This window comes from Centroberyx affinis, unplaced genomic scaffold (assembly GCF_046629955.1).
Source record: "Centroberyx affinis isolate AG114_WGS23_722 - 3 ecotype Tasmania unplaced genomic scaffold, CSIRO-AGI_Caff_v1 ptg004820l_1, whole genome shotgun sequence".
In the NCBI taxonomy this organism is placed as follows: domain Eukaryota; kingdom Metazoa; phylum Chordata; class Actinopteri; order Beryciformes; family Berycidae; genus Centroberyx; species Centroberyx affinis.
The window spans coordinates 1-26,298 of record NW_027282349.1 but is presented as its reverse complement, the minus strand read 5'-3'; the positions used below and the strand labels follow the sequence as shown (position 1 = coordinate 26,298).

Below are 26,298 nucleotides of genomic sequence, written 5' to 3'. Positions count from 1 at the left end.
CCTAGATTTCTGCGTCTTTTTGCTTATGTGGAATATTTGGCTGAGGCCGTGCTATGTAAGGATCCCATAGACCATTGGCATTTGCTATAAAAATGTAGACCCACAATTTGAGCTAGGCAGCGTCTTGCAAATAATCAGGATGATATTAAAGATAGTCTGCTCTATTTATAATCTTTGCGCGTAACGGTGCGTCTCCATGCGTCTCTCCGTCACTGGCCATATTTCATCGGGTCGCACTGCATCAGCTGCCACGACGGGCTTGCACGTCACAGATTTTTCTCCCCCCTCCTTCCCCTTCTCTTTTTTTGTTACACCAGAGCATCTCTCCTTCTCCTCTCCCTCTCTCTTTCTACCGCCCACTCCTCTCCAACCACTGATCCAACTACTCACCGCCGCCTCGCCGGCTTCGCCTCATCACATCGCCCGCTGCGCTTTTCTCCATTTTTATTTTAGGGAGACGGAGAAGAAGAAACTAGAAGCCCATCCGCAAACATTTCACCATGGCTAGCACCGAGGATAAACCAGCCGACAAGGAGAATGTGTCCAACTGGAAGGACTCCATCTACAACCCGAGGACCGGGGAGCTGCTGGGTCGCACGGCCAGCAGCTGGGGTAAGGAATCCTGGATCAATTATCTCCATCAATTTGATGTGCGATTCACGGGGCTTATACCTGGTTTATTATATACCCCACCCCCTCCCTCCCTCCCCCCTCTATTTTCAAGGCATTTATGGATGTATGCTTCTTGATAATAGAATTTTTTTTTCCATATATATATATATATATATGTGTGTGTGTTTGTGCGTGGATGAAAATGACTGACATGGCAATACATTTCGGATTATGTAGGCCATCATAGGCCTACATGAAGGTGTAAAAGAGAAGCCTATACCAAGAGGCCTATACCATAATGAATGATGTTATCAAAGGTGTGCCTCTGTCTCTATGGCAAAAGGCAGAATTAGCCAGCCAGGTAATAATCAGTCAACAGCAAGGCGTTCTAGACATCTGCATAAATAATATTAAGAAATTATATCCACAGTGTAGACCTTAGCTGGTCAAGCTGCTCATTATCGAATGTCAAGTCTTAAGTGAAGACTGGAAATCCCTGTATTATTGCATTAATGTACCACAGTGGAAATGTACTGACTATAGCTGATCGATCCATACATTTATGTAATGATTCCCCTGTTACTTGCACAGTGAGGTAGTAACACACCACCCTCCTTCCTACAGCAGGCAGCTCCTATAGGCTAGCGCGAGCTGTCAGGCTGCCTGGGCCCCTGTGCTGCTGTGCAATGGGATGCTCCATTGCAGTTGCATGGCCGCCCACATTAGCATGCCTGTCAAGGTCAAATGGGATTCCCTCTCTCCTCTTTCTCTCTTTCACACACTAGGCAGGTGCATTGTGGGATACTGTTGGAGAGGAATGAGAGAGAGGGGGGTATGCAGCAGGAAGCTCAGGGGTCCATCCTTTCATTGTCAACTTAGAGGGCATCTGTGCTGCACAGGCTGCCATACTGGATGGTGGTGAACCATTTTGAATCAGATGTTTCCATCACCGGGGCTTTTCTGCTGGACAAATGAGGCAGGAGATGCTCTGAACATTCTGCCATCACCCATAAATCCTCTGTTATTTGAAAACTGTAGGTCTCTATAGTGTGAATGACCTCGCCTATGTAAGCATTCAGTAGCTTTTCCCCTTGAATGGTTCATCTCAAAGGAATAGTTCACTCAAATGACAATTTCATCTGGATGGTTTGGCAGGACAGATGGGCCTGTTGTTGAGAAGAGATGTGGAAAATCAGATGGTTTTGCCATTTGGTTGAACTTGCTTTTGGTTAAAGCTTATGGTTAATTGTACATGAAACCTCTCTCTCTCTCCCTCCCTCCCTCCCTCCCTCCTTATATTTTCTGTCTCTTTCTATTCTATTTATCCAACGTCCTCCAGGCCTCATTCTGTTGTTCTACCTGATTTTCTACTGTTTCTTGGCTGGCATGTTTGCCCTGACCATGTGGGTGATGCTGCTCACACTGGATGACTATGTGCCAAAGTACAGAGACCGTGTACCTCATCCAGGTGAGTGTCCATCAACACACTGGGGGGATGAATGGTGCATCTCTCTTTGGGGCATCCATTATTCATATTCACGCCAATGAGGCTCTGCCATCATATGCGCTGAATCATAGCTTCTTTTTGTATTGATCTGTTTTGATATCTCTTCCTGTGTAATGTCAGGAGTGAGGCTCATTTGCTGGAACAGGAATGTTTTTTTGTTTGTTTTTTGTCCAGCTGTAATTCAAGACAAACCCGGATGCTTTAGATTACTTTTTCCGTTGAGGATCACTTGTGCTATCATAAGCATAACACTATGACACTGATTATTTAATGTTGCTTATATGTCTCCGTTACAGGGTTGATGATTCGTCCAAAATCATTGGATATCTGGGTCAACAAATCTAATCCGCTCGGGTATGACCAGTATGTCAAACATCTGGAGACCTTCCTGCAAAGTAAATCCACTTCTCCCTGCTGAATTGATGAAATGATATTAAAATGGATTGAATGACATTTGTAATAAAAAGAAATTCCATTCTCTACTTCCAGATCTGTGCTTTTTCCAACCTCTTAACACTGTCCAGTGATTCACACTATACTGTCCACCTGAATACTCTCTCTCTCTCTCTTTCTCTCTCTCTCTGCTTCCTTCTCCCTCTGTTCATCCGTCTCTGTCTCAGGCTATAACGATACTGAGCAGGAGAAGAACGAGCTGTGCCCTCCGGGGGATTATTATGAGCAGGACGGGGCAGAATTGCCCAAGAAAGCTTGTCAGTTCAAGAGGAGCTCCCTGAGCCGCTGCTCCGGCCTGTCTGACACCACCTTCGGATACAGCGAGGGGAAACCCTGCGTGCTGCTGAAAATGAACAGGGTGACGCCCCCCTTTCACTGGCTCCTTTCCTCTCCCATGCTCTACCTGCACAATTTCAGACGCTCAAAATGGATCTTTCCTTTCTCTCAATCCCTCTGTTCCTTTGCAGCTTCCTTCCTTCTATTCTCCTCTCCGTTGCATTTATCGCTTCCTGACATTCCCAAAAATAAATGATAAATTGCTGACTTTGTTTTACACGCACACAGAGGCCTTTCTGCCCCTCCTAATGACTTCAACCTTTTCCACTTTCCTTCACATCATAGATCATTGGCCTGAAACCCCGTGGAGATCCCTACATCAACTGCACAGCAAAGGTGAACATTTTCTTAACACCATATATATGTGTTATGTTTGTCTGTGTATTTTTTCGTTGGTTTCGTTTTTCGTTTTTGTCATAAAACTGATGGCCATAACAGTCTCAATATATTTCTGTTGATCTTGCTTTCATTGTTTCCTTCTTTTGTTTGTTTTCTTTCTGATTTCTTTCTGCATGCTGTCACTGACGGCTTTAGGGTAAGATTATATGTAAATTCTCAGGATTAGGCCAGTAGGCGTAACGCTTCTCATTATGTAATAGGTCATTACGCAGGAGCCGCTAATGCCATAGACCCATCCTAGTGCCACAGAACACTCCATTTTCAAGCCATTTTCACCTGCTAGACATTATCAGAAAATAATTTCAGACCAAGATATGCTTGTGCAGATTAAACCAAAGCACATTACGCTTGCCAGTTATTTGAAATCGCTGTACTAACAAGCAAGGGCTATTGCGTTTCCTTTTTTTTCATGTTTGATCTTGAAAAATGTCTAGTCCCATTTGATCTAGTATAAGTTTCATTTACTTTCAATGTATTGACTCGCACCTCTATTCCACTTTTAGAGAGACGTCCCAGTTCAGATGCACTATTACCCGAGTGAGGGACGTTTTGATAAGATGTATTTCCCCTACTATGGGAAGAAAGGAAAGCTCATGTAAGTATTTTGCTCTGTCCATTAATATCCTAATATTCATGTATTTGCATGATTCTGACTTTCTTGTTTCATCAACCTTTTACCATTCTGTTTCTCTTCATGATGTTTTTTAACCTTCTCTCTCTCTCTCTCTCTCTCTCTCTCTCTCTCTCTCTCTCTCTCTCTCTCTCTCTCTCTCTCTCTCTCTCTCTCTCTCTCTCTCTCTCTCTCTCTCTCTCTCTCTCTCTCTCTCTCTCTCTCTCTCTCTCTCTCTCTCTCTCCCCTTCCCTAATGCAGGAGCGCTATGTGCAGCCCGTGGTGGCTGTGAAGCTGCTGCTGACCAAGGAGGACTACAACACGGAGCTGACAGTGGAGTGCAGGGTAGAGGGCTCCGACCTCCGCAACAACGACGAACGGGACAAGTTCCTGGGCCGCATCACCTTCCGGGTCAAGGTGTTCGAGTAAGGAGGGGAAAAGGGGCGGTGAAGGAACCAAGCCGGAGGCTGCCCACGTTGCGAAGGATTTATATAAAAACGGGAAGGAAGCGTCAAAATGCGTCACAAAGAGGGCATTTGGGGTGTAGTGCTGTGGCCAAACGGTTGTATGCAGATTAGTAAATCGTGATGTCGAATGTTGCTTTGTTGACACTTCTGACCCTTCTTTTCTTCCACCATTTCTCGCTGTTATCATTCTGACCTCCTCAAAGATCCCATCAGAATAAGATATGGGCTCTGTTCCTGACCCGACGACTCCATCCATCCATACATACATACACTTGTTGCACTGTTCCTCGTCAACTCACTTCTTTTTTTCGTAGTATCGATAAGATTAGCTGAGTTATATAGCCATCGCAAGAAAGCCATGTGGAGCTGTTGTGCTATTGCTGATACAACTCTTTATTTTTAGATTTTTTGGTTTTGTAGATCTGCTCACTGTCAGGAAGAGAATACTGTTTTCATCACGCAGAACAATATGAACTACTGTTTCACCGCTGGTCTTGGAAGGGTTGTATCTTGCTGTATAGTATATAATTGATGAAGTAGAACATTTCCAACACATTTCCACAGTATTCACATATAGTACCATATCACAAAGTCTGTCTCACATATTTTAAGACTCGGTCTTCATAGGAACTTGTCTTGATGATCAAGTATAGCCACTGTACCCCTATGTATGAATTGCCAATTACGAAGCCCCCTTTCCACATAAGAATACATTGTGATCTTTACCATATTTAGGGAATTGTAGATAGATCTTTGCGTTGTGGTCTACTTAACCGCAACCCAGTCTCGTGCCGTCTGTCTGTCTGCATGTCTGTCTGTCTCCCCGTCTTCCTGTTTACTCTACTCTCTCCCCTCTCCACTGCAATAGCCAATGTGTGGGTGAGCGATGCAGGACTAGATTGTTGTCTCGCTCCACCCAAGTGGGTGCTATGTATTGTTGTGTGGTTGAGGTGACACACACACACACACACACACACACACACACACACACATACACATACATACATGCACACACACACACACACACAAAAGGTACAGTGTAAAGTGCTTTTAGGCCAAGAAGTGCTGGAAAGCGTCGCAAAAATGAAGTTCACTGTAACTATGTACTGTATATCTTTACGTGTTCTGTATATCTTTCTGGGTCTGACAGATTGTTTGTTAGTTTTTCTCTCTTCTTCAGCCTGTTGATCTGATTGTCTGCCAATCTGTCTATTACTCCTCAATGTATATATACACTATTTACCATATTTACTTAATTCACACTGTATTTTTTGTCACAAAACACAATGTCTGTGCACTGTAAAGAAATAATTTAAACAAAGATTTACAGGAAATTATCTTATTCAAAGCTATGTTTACACAGTCTTAAAGGGACCCAAATTTGAAAGAACTTGTAACATCTCTTCAGGGTGCCTTAAGACCTGATGAAATAAATTGTGGAATAAAGGTGATTTTGAAGAAAAAAAAAAAGTTTCTTACTGTCTATTTTTGGAATCCTGTCTGAATATGCCCAGAGGAATGTATAGGTGCTAAACAATTTAGCTTTGTTATTCACACAAAGGAGGTAAAAAATAACAAATTGGACCATGTTGGCATGGACTTCAATTTGAGTGTGAGGACATGGAGTTGATTTATCCACTATCACACAGCAAGGAATCTTTAAATGAATGTGTGAACGCGATATGAGAGTACAGTAGGCTATATCATACATGGGATTTTAATTTTTTTAAAGATTATTTTTATGACATTTGTGCTTTCTTAGTTGACAGTAGAGAGGCAGAGAGGATGGGGTGACATCATAGAAGTAGGCTATATTATGGGAGAGATCAGTCGTGTCTCAATAATCTCTCAGTCAGTAGTCACTCAATCTCACGCTCACTGTCTGTTAGTGGCACAAAGCCTTTGCCACATGAGGGAGCCAGAAACAAGACAGGCAGAGCAAGCAGTCTGGCAAAATGCATGGCACAAACATACAAGACCATTTCTACATCTTGTAATTTTCTTTTCATAAAGATCTATGTTGAGAAATCCACAACACTCTAAATATATCACTGGTTTTCACAATATCAGTTGATTCCCACTGAAAAATGAGTTTACAAGTAAAATGCTCCACCAGTAAACTTATTTTATCCAGTTTATTTGTAACAATAATGTTTATACCAAAGGGAAAATTATTCTGATTATTTTGATGTTTGCAGAATCAGAGATTGTAACTGTACTGGAGTATTTGGCCTTTGACCCATGTGGTGGCCTTTGAAGCCACCACATCTACTCTATATTGGTCTCAGTTGAAGGGTGAGAGACGAAAAGACAGTCAACAAGAAAGCATGTGCGGAGCGGACACCTTTGGCAAAATGTAGGTCTTTCCCTGTCGTGCTGTACTTTTCTAATGCAAGTCTAATAGTAATAGCGCCTTCTAGCGGCAATGAACAACTGTCACTGCACATGTTCAACTTCATGTGTTAAGAGGTAATGTTCAGCAAGCCTCGAATAAAGAAATTACATCCCCACATCCACATCATCCCTCCAACCATCCAACACCGAATACTTGATTTTGCAAGAAATTTAAGGCTGGTATCTCTTCAGTTGAGGGTGTAAATTAATTCTAACATTTGGACAATTCATAATGGGTCATGCATCAAACAATAGCCTAAGGAGAAAAATTCTGTCTTTAAGTACTAATTATTTTATTGGGCATTATGCAGCAGTTGGAACCATTTGAAGCTGCAGTCAATATTGGAAGGAGTCTGAGCATTCCTGTCCGCTCCAATCACACAGCATTCCCGTCCCTCCAGACTCCAGCTTTCAGAGTGCTTGAGGGAGGACTGTCCTTCACTATCAATAGCTTGTCTATACCCAAGTCCTGCTTGCGAGGTAATCTCTTGGGTTTTAGCTGGAGTAAGAATCCACCTCCGTCACTCAGTGTCTCCCAAGCTCTAACTGTTCTTGGACCGGTTGGACCAGTGTCTCTGTAAACAAGAAATTACAGGACAGGTCATGTCATTGGTCAATGTTTTGGCCTCTACATAGAGTCCAATATAAAAGATTATAAAAAAAATAAATTTGAAAATGTTTCACCTGTGTACCACTTTGATGTGCAACGGATTTTGCTTACTAGGCACTAGAGCAACCATAAAACTGGAAATCACTTGTGAAGTAAGTTCCCTGTGTTTTATCTAAATGTCTCAAATGTTTTCCACTATTATCTTGTAAAGGTATGCTTAAAAAGGTTTTCAATAGGTGCTGTCATTTTTCAATACCAAAACATTGACCATAGACTGATTTTTACATCCATCTTTCAATTTAATTCATACAGCATTCTTTCTCAAAAATAATCAAATGTCAAATATCAAATATTTTGTTTCAGCTCAGCGTATTATATAATTTGGCGCTCATGCTGAGATGCTTCAGGACCTGGGGGATTTGACGTTGACTTAAGCATGCAAGGTGCGAGGATAACACTGGTTATTGCCTTATCAGCTAAGAGTTGAACTCTGCAATTTGCGCTGGCCTGGAGCACAGCCTGGCTGTAGTCAGCATCCCAGAAGAGATTAACGCAGTTGATATTTTTAGTTTTACTCCAGAGTCCTCAGCAGTACTTTCTCCTGTGCTTATATATAGGCTGGAGAACATGCGCAACATGGTACAGTTGAAGACTTCTCTGACGTTGGTGGAGTGAGATTTAAGAGTGTCTTTTAAGTCTAAAGAATAGACACTGTACACTTTTGTGTGAATGCACATACATACTGCATACATACAGACACAGACAGACACATGCACACACATACATAAACACACATACAACAATTCAAGACAAATGCTGCTAATGGTAGCAAAGACCCAAGTTTTAAAAGACATATTTTTATTTATTCAAATGATTCAAGGAAATCCCCAGTTTACATCTGTTATTTCTATAGTAGCACATATAATTATTCCTCTCATATTATATTTACAAGTATATTTATCATATATATTTATAACATTAACTGTAAAAACTCAACTCTGCCCAAGATCTGGAAAGTTTACATCTTTTAGCAAATAATTAACCCTGAGACAAGAAAATAAGAATAATAGAGGATTTTCTTTTGAACTAACCCAATTCTCTACTTAACTCAAACACCACAGCAGTGGAAGCTTTATCGAGATCTGGCTAGTTTGTGTTTTTCACCCTCATCTCAAAGTAAGAAAAGAGCCCTCAAGTATCACAGTGTTTGAGGGATGTGGAAGGGTCAACCTACAGATTCCTGGTACAGGAATTTATTGCCCAACTCTTCTGAATTTTCCACCTCCAGCTACAGCAATTAACTGCCTTTCTTCAACTCATCTCTCTCCCAGCTTCCCAGGGCTTTAGAGCCTCCATAACCTCACTAAGTTGAGCCTTATAGCACCAACAGTAGAGGGACTCAGTGGGGAGGTTTTCAACATGTTTCATCTTTTTAGAACTAACATCTGTGCATAGATATACATACTTATATACATATACATATACAATAGCAATACTTGCTTTTTATAGTTTTTATAAAACTAAAATGTTGGGTGGAGGAAAAACCACCTGGTGATCGGCCTCACTGATTGGAGGTTCAGGATCACAGCATGTAATAGTAAATTCTAGAACTGCTATCTCTGCCACATGTGGGTGAAAGCACTTTCCATTGTAGAAACAGTGTGACCTTATGATGGCATCCATATTTGAAAAATAGTAGGAGATGACAGGATGCGGGAGTGCTGTGAAACGCAGTAACTTTTAAACCACTGTAAGATATTGAAACAGAAAAGTTACAAGATCTGGGAGACGCTACATTTTAAGGATGGGATACATTCCAATTTGTTTAAAGTATAATTCTGAATGCAATTGTACTGTTTCAGCATAAGCTCCTGTAGGAAAACTATTTTGTCAGATAGCTTAGATTTAGACAGTGTCTATTGTAAACTAATATTTCTGGCACAAGGTGTAACCAGAGGCCTTCGACTTACTCATCTAACACTAGTATCTTTAATAAGGTTTTGTAAATTACTCTTAGCAACCCTTTCTGATCAACATGGATGCTAGTCTACATCATAAGATCTATCTGCAAGAGTAGCTGCAAGCCAGAGAGATGATGCTACACCACCTCCCTCTTTGATTCAAAGCTCAGTGAACCTTCCGTAAAGAGCCGTGGATCTCTAAAGAGCAGCCGATTCATACTAGAGAAGGATGGATCTTTTTCACTCTGTCTCCAACAAAGATGCTCTTTCTCCCCTCTTTCATAAAAAAATCCATCTTTTAAAATGATCTTAGTGTGCATTTAACTGAGAAACAAACAAATCATTTTTGAATGTTGTTACTGGTGTATGATATCAGCTACCTAACTTTTGGCTGCTCACAGCACCACGCACGTTCCAGATTTCTTGTCGTCATCCAAACCTCCTGCAGTTTCTTTCCTGTTGGGGTCGTTGAGCTCTTCGAACAGTCCAGTTTCAATCATCTCCTGCTGCCAGGGGATAGGCACGGCACCTGTGCTGAACTCCTTGAAGAATTTGTCGTCCTTGGCGTCAAACTCGATGCCCTTGATCTCAGAGAATTCAGCAATGTCGCCTGTGTCCTTGGCGTAGACGACATTGGGCTTAGGCACCCATGGAGGATCCACCAGCCCAGCCTCTAGACGTGGGAAGTTGATACTTTTGAACCACGGATGCTTCCTGGGGTCCTCCAAGTTGTTCCTAATGAGAAGGCAAATAATCATCGTCAGAATTAAGTCAGATGATAATAAAATGATAACAAGACTACCTACAGAGGTTTGATTTCATGCAGCATTTAGGTTAGGGTTAAGGTTAGGGTTCCTTCAGCTCTGTGTTGCCTCATTTGACCAGTTTACCCTTAACAAGCTTGTTATTCATGTCTCAACTGCCTAACCTCCATAGCACCAGTGTTACTGGGGATTTAAGATTGAGGGTAAATAGGTCTGATGCCTGCAAACTTTTCTCCAGTAATAAAGCACATTCTCAAAGAAATCTTAAGCGACAGATTTCAAATAAAACGGACATTGATGACATCGGTCATAATAAGCCACTGTGTGCAGCGAACTAACAGGATCTAGCTTGTTCACAGGCCTGAAGAGTGGAGGAACCTCTTACGTCATGCCCAGGCGCTCCTCTATCTTCTTCTTGAGGAACTGCTGGATGATGTCCTTGGTGACAGCATCAAAGCACTTGTGCTCCCACTTGGGTTCCTCATTTTGAATGCGGCGCTGAACCTCTTCCTTCTCCACTTTCTGGTTCTTGCTTTCGGGGCCTTTGAAAGGCGTGTAGCCGGCCACCATCTCATAGATACTGCAGCCCAAGGCCCACCAGTCCACTGATGTCCTGTATGGAGTCTTGTTCAGGAGCTCGGGTGCCATGTATGCTCCAGTACCAGCCTGAAGAAAGGGAAAGAGTGAATACAGAGAGAGAAAGAGAAGGGGAAGGAACAGATGGAAAAGGGAGAGATCGAGAGCAGCAGCAAGACAGGTAGAGGTAGAGACAGGGAAATTGTGTCATTTTATTGGACAGATGATTGCAAACTAAGCTTATGAACACACTTATCTGAAAGCAACAATAATGTTAAATGAGAAGAGGGGACCTTCAAAGAAAAACAACAATCTGTGTCGCTGATCAGTGTCATGCACCTACTTCCAAATTGTAATGCTTTAACTGAGCTATAGCATGTTTATGTTCAGGGATAAATTCAAATTTCAGGAGCCACTTTGTTATGGCAGCACTAAATCCTTAATCATACACTTTTACCTCTTGGCTAGCATGGCATATGTGATATCATTAAAAACGTTGGAATCTCCAGCCTTTCAAAATTGAGTGCTGTAGATGTAAGCAATACTCATACAGTTTAAGGGGATTTACACAGTAGGCACAGTGATGTGGAAGTAGTATGACCTGAACACAGTGATGAATACATAACCTTGACATTCAAAAGTGGCAGAGGGCAGCCAGAGGGTCTTAGAGAAAGAGGAGACTGGTACAGTACAACTGTCTAATAGGAGATATCACCACTATACCTCCCCACTGTGTGTGCTAAAGTGTACCAAAGGATACTTATCTGGGCTGTTCTTAGCCTTAAGTTAGTCTCCCCCACCTTCTCTCTCTCTCTCTCCTTTGCCTCTCTCTTTCTTCTCTCTCTGTCTCTGCCTCACTTTCTTGCTCTTCTGAATGACCTCACCTGCAGCCTAAGACAAGGAGCTTAAGCCTAATACTAATCCTGCTACCTGTCAAGAGTCATGTGTGTCCACACACTGACAGAATTCTCTTACACAAAGGTTGCCCATCTCTGGATTCCATAGCCACCAGCAGAAATACAGAAGTTGCTATACATGTCCAAACCACACATAACCATGCTTCTAATGCACAATTAATGGACATATGGAAAGATAACAATAAATAGGCCCACATTAAAAGGACCACAGGAAGCTTAACTTGCATTATGATGCCATTAAACACTCTCCTCTTACAGCCGAGTAGTAGTAGTAGTAACAGCTAAAAGACATTTGGCATGAGCTCAAATCCTCAAATCCTATTTCTGTTTTGCAATGAAAAAGGTTCCTGCCACTGCATCATTTAACAAGCTCTTTACATTTTTCTCTTGCTGCTGTTTTAATAATAAGTTCAGGTTTAGTATGACAGATTCTGATTATTGGATGCTTCTGGTACCTCCAGATCTGTATTTTAATAAGGGTGACTGTGACATGATTAGGTCAAGGATTTGCCTGGATGGACTTCATCTGACTGATTGGTCTAGGCTTGATACTGTGAGTCCACTGACCAAACAGCTGGAGGTCTGTGTGCTACTAATTCACCATAATACTTGTGCATTAGACAAGTATTACTGTCAAGTTACCCATACTCCTGCCTTTTTTCTGCTTTACCTGAGTGGCTTTTTGTAACTATGCTCTGTTCTTTTTAAATTTGTGTCTGTTAGCAATCAGTTCAGCCAAACAGATGAGTAAAGAGCACACTCTAGTCTATGGAAAGGTCAATATGGACATTTTCCAGCCGAGTTAAAGTCATCCTCTACGCAAACTTCTACACAGTCCTGTATCTAAACATATTCAACATAAGTTTTACCTGGTTCTGTCAATCTAATCAGGGACAGACTTGTGTAATGCCTGCTAAGAGGATTAGGGGACCAAAGCCAGCCTTACCCGTAGGGGGTTAGCCTAGTCACTCTGGCTGGCCGAGGAGCATCAGAGTACTGGATAATGAGCTTACTGGACTTTCAAAGAGCCGGCAGCTTACTCTTTGCTAGTGCAAGTGAGTTCTGGAGAAACCCTGCTACAAAATTCTTCATCTTTTTGAGCACTCATGTAGTCTAAAAGTAAGAACAGGTGAGGTTTAATAAAGTATGATGAGACTTAACTAAGTTGGAAGAGAATAAAATCATAAGAAACCCATTTGAAAATCACTTGTGTGTTCATTTGTGTGAGGAAAATGAACTGGATTGATCTTTGATGTTTTTCTGTCAGTATTTTTAGGGATGTGCTCCTCTCTCATCTGTATCATGCATGTTTTTGTCAGCACCTGATTATTCTTGATAGTCAAGCTTATTGATTGATCTGACGTGATAGAATATTAAACTCAATGGTCACATGATTGTGTGACGTGTTGCTGCGCAGAATCAAGGAAGGTGGAAGGAGCTTCAGGCCTTGGCAAGTAATATGGAAAGCAACTGCAGCACAACTGAAGCAACTGTCACAAGGTCACTCCTCTACAGAAATAGCTAAATCTCTGCAACCAAGTCGCTGAGGGAGATGTTCTTACACTCATTTGCGACCCTCATCTCAATTAGCACTGGACCTCCATAGTCTCTAAGATAGCCCCTACACAAAATGGTGGTCTATAATTGGCCAGGCTATAATCTGACTGCTAAAGGATGAAATGACTTATATAATGGATTCAGAGACTCTCATTGGACAGATCTTTAAGCAATCCAGTAATCCCCGTCCGGATTTAAAGTGAAAGCTCCACAGAGATTGAGAGGGAGTCCAACAACCCCAGTCTAATTTTTAGCTTTAGCTCTATCTTCAAATAACTAAAAGCAGACAGGATGGGGATAAAAGTAGATGCAGTATCACCCAGTGATTGGTGGTCTCTACTTCTTTACCCTCTTTTTCCTGTATGTAGAAGTTTGTGTCTGAGTATGTGCGTTCACAAACTAATTCAAACCCTGAAGGAGATGACTTTTGATTAAAGGCACATTGCCTTTATGCTCAGTTGCACATGGCCAATGCAGGACAGGCTTCCTTGCCTGGCCTTGGCCATTTGAGGCTTCAAAGGCGATACAATAGGCATCATGATTGCTTACATTGTCCAGCTGCAGACCCTCATGTTAACTACATCCTCATGGCTATCATTGGGCGACTTGGTGTGCTTGGTGCGCTTTTTTAAATGTGTACCAAAGGTGAGCAGGCCAATGTCTCCAATTTTGCAAATATTCAACCTGAATACCCCTACTGTGTGTAGATCTACTCACCATCTGAGTGATGGTCTTCCCTACAACCACCTCCACTGCCAGACCCAAATCTGAAAGTCGGCACTGGCCTTGGCTGTCCAGCAACACGTTCTCTGGCTTCATATCACGGTATACGATATTCATTTCATGCAGATGAAGAATGCCAGTGGTGATCTGCGCTGTGTAGTGGACGACACGCTTCATCTCAATGCCCTTATCCACACCTTTGCCATCATAGCCCATGTTGTAAATGTGATACTTTAGGTCTCCTCCATTCATCAGGGTCATGACCAGGCACAGGTGGGTCTTGTTGTCATAGGCGTAGGCCAAGTTGACCAGAAACAGGCTGTTAACCTTCTCCAGGATCTGTTTCTCCAACAGGGCCATCTTTTCACCACCCTTCTTCTTCAGTCGTTTCTTACACAACTTCTTGCAGGCATACATCTGGCCTGTGTTCTTCACCTGAACAGCACACACCTGGAGAGAGAGAGCAGGAAAGTCATTGCTTTAAAACCCATCAGTGTTCAGAGCAAAAGCAAGGTTGTCCATCAAAAAAACACTGTGTGTCATACATCTTATTCTCATCTTCCAATTATGAATTTATGCAATTAGGTATCTTCAGTAGGGCCAAATTAAAATATGCCATTACTTATATAAGAAGGATCTTAGCACTTTGTCGGTTCAATCAAAGGAAGTTCATATTGCTTGCTATATTTTGGCTTTGTATTTGTGACTATGGGGAATACTGAAATATAACAGGTATGTCTGTACGCCAAAGGACTTTGTCCTCTTTGGAGAAGCTTTGGCATGGCCACCTTGAGACAGGGTAAATCCTGATTGTGTCAGCCAAGATTACTTGTCGCAGAACATCCTTTCTTTTGCTTCAGACCCAATACACCTCTATTCCTACTAAAGGCGAAATTAATTATCTCCTACCCTCTGTTACTTAGGTTTTATGCTCTCATAGTGTAATTAGTGCTCAAGAAGTGACAGCAAACCAAACTTTTAAATGTCAGGTACATAGATGCAATTTCTTAAAGAATTTACAACAGGATGTATTGCAGCAAAGTTTTAGAATATTATAAGTAGGGTATTTGCATGCTTACCTCTCCGAAGCCTCCCTTGCCCAGAGTTCTGAACTCATAGAAGTATTTGTCACTGATGGGTTGTTTCTCATACTCTTTCCACTGGAGGAATTTGTCAAAGAATGGGCTGGCCTGGTAATCCGTGAAAGGTTTGCCTTTCAGAAACTCTCTTGTGCCTTCCTGGACTTTGCCTTTCATCACATCCTCAAAGTCCTTGTCTGTCACAGCCTTGCATTTGTCAGCAGCCTCACCAGTTAGGAAGGACAGGAAGTTCTTGGAGTCGGCCTTGCAGTACTTGTTCTTGATGTTCTGGCGTGCCTTGTCTTTTGCTGCGCCTTCAGCCAGATCCCAGTCATACAGCTCATCCAAGAAATCAGCAGCATTCTTATACTGAGGGTTGCTTGACAGGTACTCGCGGAAATACTTTTTGCCGATGGGCTGCCTCTCACAGATCACCTCAAATTCCTTTTCGACAGCAGCCCGGACTGCGGTGCATTGATCAGCCTTGGGCAGAGACAAGCTGCGGCGGCGCTTTTTCATCTCCTTGTCATCACCACCCTGGGCTTTTAGGTAGGCCGTGTTGGCCACCAGGTTATCCAATCCCCCCATGTCACACATCTTGGCGGCTGTATCTGGTCTGTCCCCCCTAAGTGACTGGGTTCTTCAATGGCTCCCTAGGGATACCCTTCTACAGCCAGTGCAGTGTCTTTCAGAGTTTGCGTGTCTGCGTGAGAGTGCAACTCGTTCCAAAGCCAGCGCGCAAATGAGCTGCTTCACGAAACCTACCTGCAAACCTAAGACACACTGACACACCCAGTAATTACTCATTTAGAATTAAATACCAGGGAGGGATTTTGGCTTAAGGATCTTTGTGTGGTCTATTCAAGGATGCTGTACACGGAAAGGGAATCGTAAGAGGGCTCTGTCCTAAGAGGCTTTGTGGCCCTCTATATTTGGTGATGGTGTTCAGCAGCAGCTAACAGTGGTCCAATGGGTTCTGTTGACTAAACATTTAATGGTGAGATGACAGAGACGGCAAAAGAACAGACACACACACACACACACACACACACACACATTCAGGAAATGCTCTGCAGACATACTTTCATGTTTTGGTGGATTTAGGTACTGCAATAAGGTGTAGCATTTAAACGGAGAATAAGATTGTGTGTGGAGGTTGGAGCAGAATGCAGTTAATGAACTTGTTTCTGATGGATGATCTTCCTTTCTTTCCTCCTCCCAGTCTCAACAGAGCAGGTAACTTCAAAGAGCTTACTCCTAATCTGTCTGCCTCTTTGTCTTGCCTTGATTTATATTATCCTCTCTTTTCATTAAAATTCACCCTCATCTAAGACACAGTGCCATGTATGGTCAACAAGCACCGGGGCCATGACCTGCATACACACTGGAAGTGTACAAGAACAGACTCGGCTAAATGATCAGACCTTTTGATAAATTATACTAATGACTAAAGTGCTTTTGAGTAATAAATTAGTCAAAAGCACTTTACATATTGAGGTTGAGTGACAGTTGAGATGCGTTGTGTCTGTCTAAAAGGTTTTTAACATGGTGTGTCATACATCTAGATTTTGCTTATTACTTACCTAAACATGTTGTATGTTACGGACTGATGGTAATTCCACCTAACATTACGTTCTCATGTAATGACAATGATATGTACTTGCAATCTAAGGATCTTCAATACAGAGTAAAGTCTGAATCAGCACTAATATGGATGCAGACAGATGTCTACTTCAAAATGGCTTTGGTTCACTTGATGAGCCAACAAAATGTTTTGATAAATCAGATCATGTTACTGATGTAGTCCAGAATACCATATTACACACATATGACTAAATAACTTTCTGATTAGAAGTAATCAAAGGACTACTGAACCTGTGTCTCTAATGTAGCTTGAGTGCTAGGGCGCAGCTTTCCCCACCATCACTTTGGAAGAATGAGTACAAGAATGAGACAATATAACAACAAAATGCGCCATGACCCAACGTAACAAAACAAAAAACAAACACCACCCATCACTAATTTTCCCTTTTCCTTCACATCTCCCAAACTTCTCAGCACATGAGACCCAGAGGATCAGATCAATACGGCGTCAGAGCTTCTGTCTGCTGCTCAGTTTATAAAAAGCCTGAAGTCTATGACCTCTGTCATATGACAAGACTGAGACTTAACAGAGGACATCACATATATTTAGAAATGGCAGAATAATTCAGAAAAATCATACTGAAATACTAACAGAATTCAAAATTAAATATATTTTACCTGCAATAAAACCAATAGGCTACATACGTATGTTTCTGCAGTAGCCTAGAAATGATGGCCTACTGTTTGAGCTATCCCATATTTCTCAATATTGAAAACTGAGGGAACATTTTCTTCATCATCATTCCCTTTTCTTGTCAGGGAACAAATCAGACCTAATACATATCGCATTTAACCACATCTAACCACATTCACTTGCTTTTGTGGCATTTTTTTCTTATTCCAAGGCATATACTAATTGTATGATGTTTTCAAAAAGGTTGAATATGTTTCCATCATCAATGGAGTTTTACCACAATAGCGCTTTGCCATCTTTGTGTTTGGCTCCCAGCCAAGGCTTCCCTTAAATCCTTACCTGATGCCCTCAGCCTGCCTCTCTGCTCAGCCCTGCCAACTAGCTAACATTCCTGCTCTGATTCTCCATCCTCCTCAGTTTTTGAAACCTGATCTACCTGATACCTAATACTGAAACCACACAGAATAAAAAGGGATGCCAAGAGATTTTATGCACACGTGATTATTTGGTTAGGCTGATTGATAGTTTTCTGTAGTATGTTCTGGCCACCTTATTGTAATTCTGGCCACACAGAATTTGAATTGTAGCATCTTATCACACATTAGGTCTGCAGCACTTAATCCAAACCAATCATTTTTACCCATGTAACCTGGTGGAAGGGCATTTTTATGTTACCATGTCAATTGCTGGTCGTTTCTGTTGGCAGCAACCCAAGGCTTGGGCAGTGGAGATGTAGGCTAATTCAGTACGATAAACCTTGGATAATATCAGCTAATCCTTGCTCAAACAGGCTCAAGCTGCCAGAGTCCTGCACAAGATCAAGGCTTGCTTGACCATGTATGCTGCAGTCAGAGAGATGCAGAGCCAGACCGTTTCAATTACAAGCCAGTTAGACACCCACGCAGAGCACCCAATGTGGGAGCAGGTGAACTGTCGAAGGGCCAGAGGTCACCAAAAGGTTTTTATATTTCCTTTTATGTTCATTGAAATTATAAAAAAAATCTTCAGCAATCAATGAAAATTTCATATCAGTTCTATTGTTTTTCTCAAAAGGAGAAAAATATTGTCATTGTCAGTTGAAGTTTACATTCATCTTTTGCTGAATTACAATTCCAAACTGTTACAGTGAAAGCAGAGACATCACCGCCCATTAGAAAAGCCTGCTATAAATGCCAAATATGTAAAATGTCATTCACATCGTAAATGGACTGTAGTGTCAGGAGAGCACTGAAGCCTCCTAAGTGGTTGAAAGGAGAGTGTAGCTTCCATCTTTTACAGGGTCAATTAAGGCAGAGAGGTAAGCTGAGAGCTCACTGCACCCATGACAAATTGAAGCATTCACTGAAAAAAAGATACATACACTATACAGTCTCACACAAACAGTTGGGGAAAAAATGTGGGTTTGATTTGTACATATACAGAAAGAACATGAGAGATCAAGAGAGGGAGGGAAAGAGAGCAGATGTACATACAGACACACACAAAAAGGGAAATTTCTACTCTTCTTCTGTTTTAGATGTTTGATCTTTGAGCAGCCTGCTGACTTGTCATCTGTGCTCATTTCACCTTGGCAGGATTAGCCTGGCCTGAGGAGGGAGCGGAGGTTAAGATGAGTAGAGCATCCCATCTCCCAGCTGGTGTGCTGCATGGCCTGTACGTGGTCCGACTCCATCCTCTTATGGCTTTGCAAGCACTGCCGTGGGCGTCCACCCCGACCCCAAGAGAGCAAGAATTATCCAGAGATCAGCACAGAAGGGAGTGTACCACAGAGGTAGAGCAAGCTCCATCCTCCACATGCATATAAATATACAAATGCACACACACACAAAACACAGAAAAGCCTATTTGAGTCACTTGTTGTTGCTGCTGTATGCATGTGGTATATTTTATTATTTGAAATCATAATACAGCATTATGGCGTACCACATGCTAAAGAAAATGAAGAAGAGATGGTGCTAAAGCGGGGTGAAAATGATCATGAATCAATCTAGGCCATCTTTAAGGAGACACCGTGCGGGCCACTAGTGCGGGTGGCTTCTACTCACTCCCTGCTAATCCCTGCTCAAACTGTCTCAAGCTCTCAGAGTCCTGCGTAAGACCATCTATGTTTCAGTCACAGACTCAGATCCATTTAATTCTAGGATATTTCTGGGTAAACTGTCAAAGATGACGTCAAAGCTTTTATGATTTATGATTTGTTTATTTATTCAATGTTCTTTTAGCATTTGGAGAAAAAGAAACAATCCCCAGTAACTTCAGTATGAAATATGAATGGATTTTGTTTCAGCCAATACAGTAGAAGACAAAAGACAGCAATTCAAATCTCATCAACGACAGAAAAAATACACCCTTACCTAAGGTACTTAGCGGTGCTTAGGGTACCACATGCTGCAGAGCAAGAAGATGAAGAGAGAGACGAGTGACAGAGATGATGTCAGTATATGAGCTATCTTTAAAGCACTGACGGCTTCTGCCCCCTAGGGGACTGTTTCACCTGTGTGCACAGCAGTCATAATCCTGTCAAACCTCAGACATTATCTGGGACTTCTAGGAATGCAGAGCATGATGTAACTGACATGCTTGTCAAATAGATGTTAGAGCCCACAATTAGAAAGGAGAGCTCTATTCTTTTCCACAAAGCAAATCCATCCACGCATGTCCTTTGATGCACAAATGTAGATTCAGCACTTTGCAGGCCAACTTTAGATTTGAGAATGTGTACTGCAAAAAATTACAGGAAACATATATTTGTAAAAGTTGTTGCATTCATCTACAAACTGTGAGGTATTTTAGCAAAAGTGAAAACATTTATTGACAAAAATGTATGCATGTGTGAATATCATTTTGCATTCATTCAAATGACCATTTACAAACCACAAATTGAGAGGTGTTTTTTTTTTGTGGAAAGTAAAACCTATTGGTGTTTTTTTTTTTTTACTTACGGATCATGGTAGACACATTTGTGGATTATACTTTTAAATATTTAGATTTATTTTTGAGAGAATTCTACCCCCATAGATATCAAGCAGATGTCTGTGATTTGCAGATGATGTCATCCTTTTGACCTGTGATCTCCAATGTGAATGTGCCCCAGACGGTTTTTGAGGTGTAGCGGGCATGGCTGCCTGGGAGGAGAATGCAGGGCAGACCTCAGACTAGACCTCCCAGCTGGCCTGGTAGCACCTTGTGATCCCAAAAGGATGTCTGGGCTGCTCTGCCTGCCCTGCTGCCATCACAACACTAACTGATAAGACAAGGATGGATGGATGGACAAAATAAACAAATCAAAAGAAAATAAAGTATATTGAGTAAATACAGTATCAAAGCAGATGGAAAGAAATGGGTTATTTTCATATTTTATTATGCATCTTTGAGACTTTTTAAGGGCTTTAACATTTTTAACTGATGATTTAATAATAGAATTGACTAATTCCGTGATAACTCAAGTTACATTACAACATGACATTGTTAGTCAATATTATTACATCATCAGTAAAAAAAATGTTACACCCTTTATGAAGTAATAATTAGGTTGTTACATTACATTTACATTTTATTACATTTTGACAAGTTATTTAATTATATGGATTTTATTACATTACCAGTTGCTACAAAGCTCTTTGTTTACTTGTTACTTTGGTGACTTGTAATATCATGGCACAATGAAGTCACTCCAGTAGGTTTAGTTAGTTTAAATGCAAATCTCCTCAAATATTGATAATTGATGATTAAATAATCATACAAACAAAAACAGAGCAAATGACCTTTGACAAATATAGGAAAGCATTCATAAGATACAGAATATATAGCCCATTTTAGGATGTGGATGGCATATAGAATGGCAGGATATAACAGTAAACCTGAAATACGGGACTTTGGAGAGGAATTACACTCACATTCTCTACAATCAGAGCTATTGATTAGCAAGTTATCCCACTCTCACCGAAACATTAGTAGCACTTTAACGTATCAAAATCTGACAAAAGCCTCATCTCAGTATCTTTCCTGGATCTGCACTGCGGCCTCCTCTGCCATCGCTCCACCGTTTGTCCCGCCCTGGGTGCGCTTTACGTCTCCACACAACTGGTCAGACACAGGGACACGGTTAACGCTTGAGTCACAGCCAACCTCCGGTTCAGCGTTGAGGACAGGGTCAATATCACAGCAGGAACTGGTGTCAAAGCCAACGCTAGTGCCAAGACTTGGATTCGGGATAATGCCAGGGTGAGGTTCAGCTCCAGCACCGGGGATCTGCGTGTCTGCGTCTGGCCTTGCACCAGGAGACTCTGTGTAGGAGTGCAGGCTCATTACCTCCGCCTCTGTATCTGGGTCACAGACCTTTTCTTCCCGCTGCTGCTGCTTGGTCCTCAGCCTCCGGCGGCTGATCTGCTTCTGCAGCTGGAGTTTGCTGGTGAAGAAGATGCTCCGCCAGCCCACCTCGAGGGCCAGGGACGACGCCTCAGCTGAAACCGTGTCACAGCATCTCCGCACTGCCTGCTCCCAGAACTCCTCCGACCCACACAGCTGAGCAGCAGAAGCCATAGGATAGTATCAAGGAATAGCATAGTCTTTGTCACAATTAATAGAAGAGTTTTACAGTTTCTAATTTAAAACAAAGTGATGGATAATGATATGTGGTGATGTATTCTCTTGAGAGACCAACTGAAAGCAAAGTATCTCTGTGTGAAGCCTAAATAACAAACACAATATTTTTCAGGTTTAAGGATGCAGTCTATTTTTGGCATGATCTCCTGTCATGTGTCTCCTGAACTCACCTGCCTGAACCTGCGCGAGGTTCGTCCGAGCTGCCCCACATCCTCCAGCTCCAGATAGGTTAATATGTGGAGCAGCAAGGGGTCCGGCAGGCGCTCCAGGTAGTCATAATGGCCTTGGCACAAAGCCTGGGTGTACCGCAAGATTTGATGACCGAAGACCATGCGGACCTGACCTGGGAAGAAGCCCATTGTTTTTATTGTCAGACCTATCTAAGTATTTCAGTTTGTCCTCATATGGACTAAACAAACAATGCCATACATAAGACATAATCTGAGGATATAATGATATACTGTACACCTAAAGATAAAACATTGTAACACCACACACCATCTATATAGGCCTAATGTAGATTATATTATATACTCAGATGTATGCTATACATAGGCAGTGCTATAAAGTGCAAACATTTGTTTGAGGGAGAGCCTTCCCTCCAGATAGGTGCTGTTTTTTTCATCTTTATGTATTTAGTGAAACAACACCTTGCAGCACACACACACACCTGGGAACTGCCCAGTACAACCAGTCTTCTACAGATAGGCACTGAGCAGCTACACTGGAGCACCAGCAGTGGTAGTTGTCAGTGGAGTGTGTGGTTCTGGTTTGAATTAACCCCCTCTTCTGCTTACAATATGCACTGTATGTGGTTCTTGTTTGAATAACCCTCTCTACAACATACCACTGGGGAGCCGCACAAAGACATAATTTGACGGATTCTCACTGTTCTCCTTGCTGTGCCATCTGTGGAGCCACACATGATGAGAGCAGCAGATGGCCCTTGAGGCCTCGCTGATCAGCCTCTCCACTGGACTCCTGTCATGAGGCTGCATAGCGTATCTAGGGACCAACACTCCAACTGCTTATTTGTTTGTAACTATGAGTTGAAAGATATGAATTCCTTACTCTGTAGCCGGCTGTCATCCAAGTAGTCCTGGTGAGACTGCCTCTGCTCTCCAGGCTTCGCGTACCTGCCTTCATTTCTCAGAGAGATCTTCCACCATCTCCAGATCACCTGGAAATGACCATTATAGGGGTGTAACAAATCTGATGCAGTGTTAGAAGCATTTATTTATCATTTTGGATTGTGCAACTAACCTAACTCAAGATTGTCCGTAGTGTAGAATTACACAGATATGGATTGAGACCTAGTCCTAAATTAGGATATCAAAATGATATTTTTAGTCCAAGATTATCTTAATCCATGTCATCTTTTAAAATTAATTAAAACAAAATTTTACACACAAGCATTTATATTAGGCCTTGTTTTTTGCCCTTCCTTCTCCCCCAGTTTAATTATTCTGTAACCCTGCTTTCTGACAGTTATTGTTTATCTTGTTGGCCTTTACTGATTATAGTTTTATTCTCCATAAAACTGCTACACAAATAAACTATTATTTCTAATGTGTATTTATTTTATTTAATTGATATTAAATCAATAATACTGTTAAGAAGAAGAACAAAAAGAATAGTTAGGATGCTAGTTAATATTCATTTAAAAATAAAAAGTTAGGATGCTAGTAACGTTAGTAGGAAGTAACGTTAGCCAGCATTGCTAAGTTAGCAGGCTATAGATATTATTAACAAGTAAGACTTGGTAGTTATCATTAATGTTTTCCAGAAATGCATTTTTTTAAGCAACGTGCAAACACTTACATATGTTTTGGTGATAACTAAATTATAAAAATCCTTATTAGGTGAAGGGCCTTGTCCACAGATTTCAAATAAATGTTCTGTTAAAAGTGACGCCATGTTGAAAACTTTGTATACGTTGCCATGACAACAGCAGGGGAGGAGTTTTCTCAAGGGAAGCGTTTCAGGAGAAATGTGAAAAATAGTGTTTTGCTTCTATTTGAAAGGTCAAAGTTATTTTAAACATTTATGTAAAACAATGTTAGTTGCATGTTAACATTTGAAAAAAAAAAAAAAAGGTACATGGGGTTTCAATGTTGAATAGTAGAGCAGCTTGTTAATGTCGAATATCAAATTCTGGTTTTTAAGTTGGAGCAATCAATCAGCTCAAAATGACCTCAAGGTCCACTGACTCCCATCCATGTTTATCCAAACATAAAGAAGTTATACAGGCCTGATGAGGATAATATTTTGATAATTAAATATGATTGTAAGGAATTGCTTTTGTGAACAAAAGGTAAAAGTTGTGTTTTTTAAGCAAAAATACTAATATGAAGTGTTCTTGCTGAAACAAGCACACACCAATTACAAATCCCTGGTTGAAGTACTTTGTTTTACCATTGAAACGGAAAAGGGAATTGAAAACTCATGCAATTTTGTCAAAAGTTGAACATATTTTTCAGTAGAAGTTCAAACTGTCATACAAGTTGTAGTTAAAAATCTTTAATTTATTTATACATATATTTATATATGTACACATTGACTTACCTATTCTTGTAAAGACAAGTAACACATTGTCAAATTCATTGTTAGTCACTGATGGCACAAGCGAGACCCTCATTCTCCAGAGTCAAGCACTGGTCCAGTAATGAGACAATCCCAAATTGAACCTCTGTCCTCTGCCTCATTTTTAAAGCAAATTGGAGGGAGATGATCAATGGTTATTTTTGCCGTGTCCTTTTCTCCAAAGGCTTTTTAATCAGGAGGCAAGCAGAGGAGCAGAGGAATCAAAGGAGTAATGTGAATAAGACATAGCCACCATTATGAAGATAATTTATATTCAAATTGTGTCCATTTGTAACTCTAGGCAGGGTCTGGTAAACTTATCATTCGCTGTCACTAGGACAATGAGTCACCCACAACCAAAAAAAAAAAAATCTCTTTCACCTGATTTGTGGCAACCCAGTTTCACTTAGAGAATCAGGGTCACGCCCATCACCCTGAGGCTTTCTTAACAGTCTTACACCCTTACCTCACTCTCTCAATATACTGGAGGATATCTGAAATTCTGCTCCAGCAGCAGAGAGGTCACAGACAACTCACGGCAAGTGTACAGAGATTTGACCAATGTTTAAGAGACCAGGCAGGGTTACAGAAGGAAAAACTTGTTTATCTTTACCCCTGCCTTGCTTTTCTCTTTGTACCTGTGTTTGTGCTGTAGCAGACATACAGTATGCCTGTCCCTTTACGTGCTGGTCTAAAGGAGTCTGAGGTCTCTGCTGGCCTCATATTCAGTGAGCTGCCCAGAGTTTCAAACCAACCTTTAGCCCCTACTCTTTTCACACTTGTGCAGATCTAACAGAATTGGACAGGTATACGTGACACTGTACATTTAACAGGTCTACGTCACTCACTGATAGACCGGGCATGATTTACCCATCCTGCTGAGTCCAATTGTTTAGAATCTACACTTTCAAAGATATAGGGCTATGCAGGCTGTTTTAGGTCAAGGGCAGCTGTTGACACTTAGGGATAGCACTCTGAATCTGTAAGTTAATCACGGAGATAGTTGCACCTCAGTGCCAGTATAGTAGCAATTATGCTAAAATAACGAAAAAAAGAAATCCCTTTTGCAAATGAAATACCTGTATCATTATGGTTGCTAAAATCCACACAGATCATGGACTTGGATGGAAACCCTGTTAATAACCTTAAACTGTATACCCTTACTTAAGTAGATACATTGTAGTGGCTTTTCCACAAGGTGTGTGTATACTCACCCTTGTTAACTCAGTCCTTGTTATACATAACATGTACTTAATCGTGATTACAAATGATGATATGCACAAAGAGCTTACAGTCATAAGCATAAACAAAAAATAAAAAGTATATAATGTATTGTATATAGTCCAAAGGGTATAATTGTTTCTTTTTCCCCCAGAACAGTCCCTTAGTCTTCAATATAGTCCTTTGTACTCCTTCATAGTGTTGTAAACTTTTTTTCTTAAGAAAAAAAAAATCTTGGTTTAAGAGTCTTTTTTAAGAAATGTACTGTCACTAGCTGCGTGACGGAACGGGTGCGTTGAATATGTGCTGCATGCTGCCCTCCGGTGGCGAGGAGTGGGTGGTGTGCTACAGGAAGGGGTTGGTGGAAGAGCCTCCGGCAGGGAACGACCCGGCTGGGGCTCCCGCCTGGAACAGGACAGGTGAAGGGAGAGAAAGGTGAGAGTGGACAGGCAGACAAGACCGCAACAGTAAACATCACTGCTGTTGCAAAACTCTTCACTGATTCAATGCAAATTTTATATTATAATGTGCAATGCTTTTAGTCAAATCATCATCTCACTTGCAAAACTAAGCAGCTTTGATTTTGGCCTTCTTTCAACCACAGTGCATCTTTTAATCCCTTCTTTGACAGCCTCTAAAAAGTGAG

At 41.4% G+C, this 26,298-nt stretch overlaps 3 protein-coding genes across 3 annotated transcripts; 1 reads left to right on the top strand and 2 right to left on the bottom strand.

Moving 5' to 3' along the window:
- Positions 1-374: 374 nt before the first annotated feature.
- LOC139666130 (sodium/potassium-transporting ATPase subunit beta-3-like) lies at positions 375-5,808 on the top strand. Its single transcript, XM_071545247.1, is given in 7 exon segments — positions 375-612; positions 1,952-2,080; positions 2,416-2,514; positions 2,740-2,930; positions 3,194-3,244; positions 3,811-3,906; positions 4,179-5,808. Coding segments are annotated over 7 exon segments (846 nt in total). The 5' UTR covers positions 375-500; the 3' UTR covers positions 4,347-5,808.
- A 3,936-nt stretch (positions 5,809-9,744) lies between these two features.
- grk7a (G protein-coupled receptor kinase 7a) lies at positions 9,745-15,562 on the bottom strand. The gene is made up of 4 exons (XM_071545248.1): positions 14,966-15,562; positions 13,881-14,336; positions 10,499-10,779; positions 9,745-10,084 (listed from the first exon to the last, which is right to left on the bottom strand). Exons 1-4 carry the CDS (start codon positions 15,560-15,562, stop codon positions 9,745-9,747), a joined length of 1,674 nt encoding a protein of 557 aa, XP_071401349.1.
- Positions 15,563-21,236: 5,674 nt separating this feature from the next.
- LOC139666132 (F-box only protein 36-like) lies at positions 21,237-23,765 on the bottom strand. The gene is made up of 4 exons (XM_071545249.1): positions 23,670-23,765; positions 22,920-23,028; positions 22,019-22,191; positions 21,237-21,767 (listed from the first exon to the last, which is right to left on the bottom strand). Exons 1-4 carry the CDS (start codon positions 23,763-23,765, stop codon positions 21,237-21,239), a joined length of 909 nt encoding a protein of 302 aa, XP_071401350.1.
- Between the last annotated feature and the right edge of the window lie 2,533 nt (positions 23,766-26,298).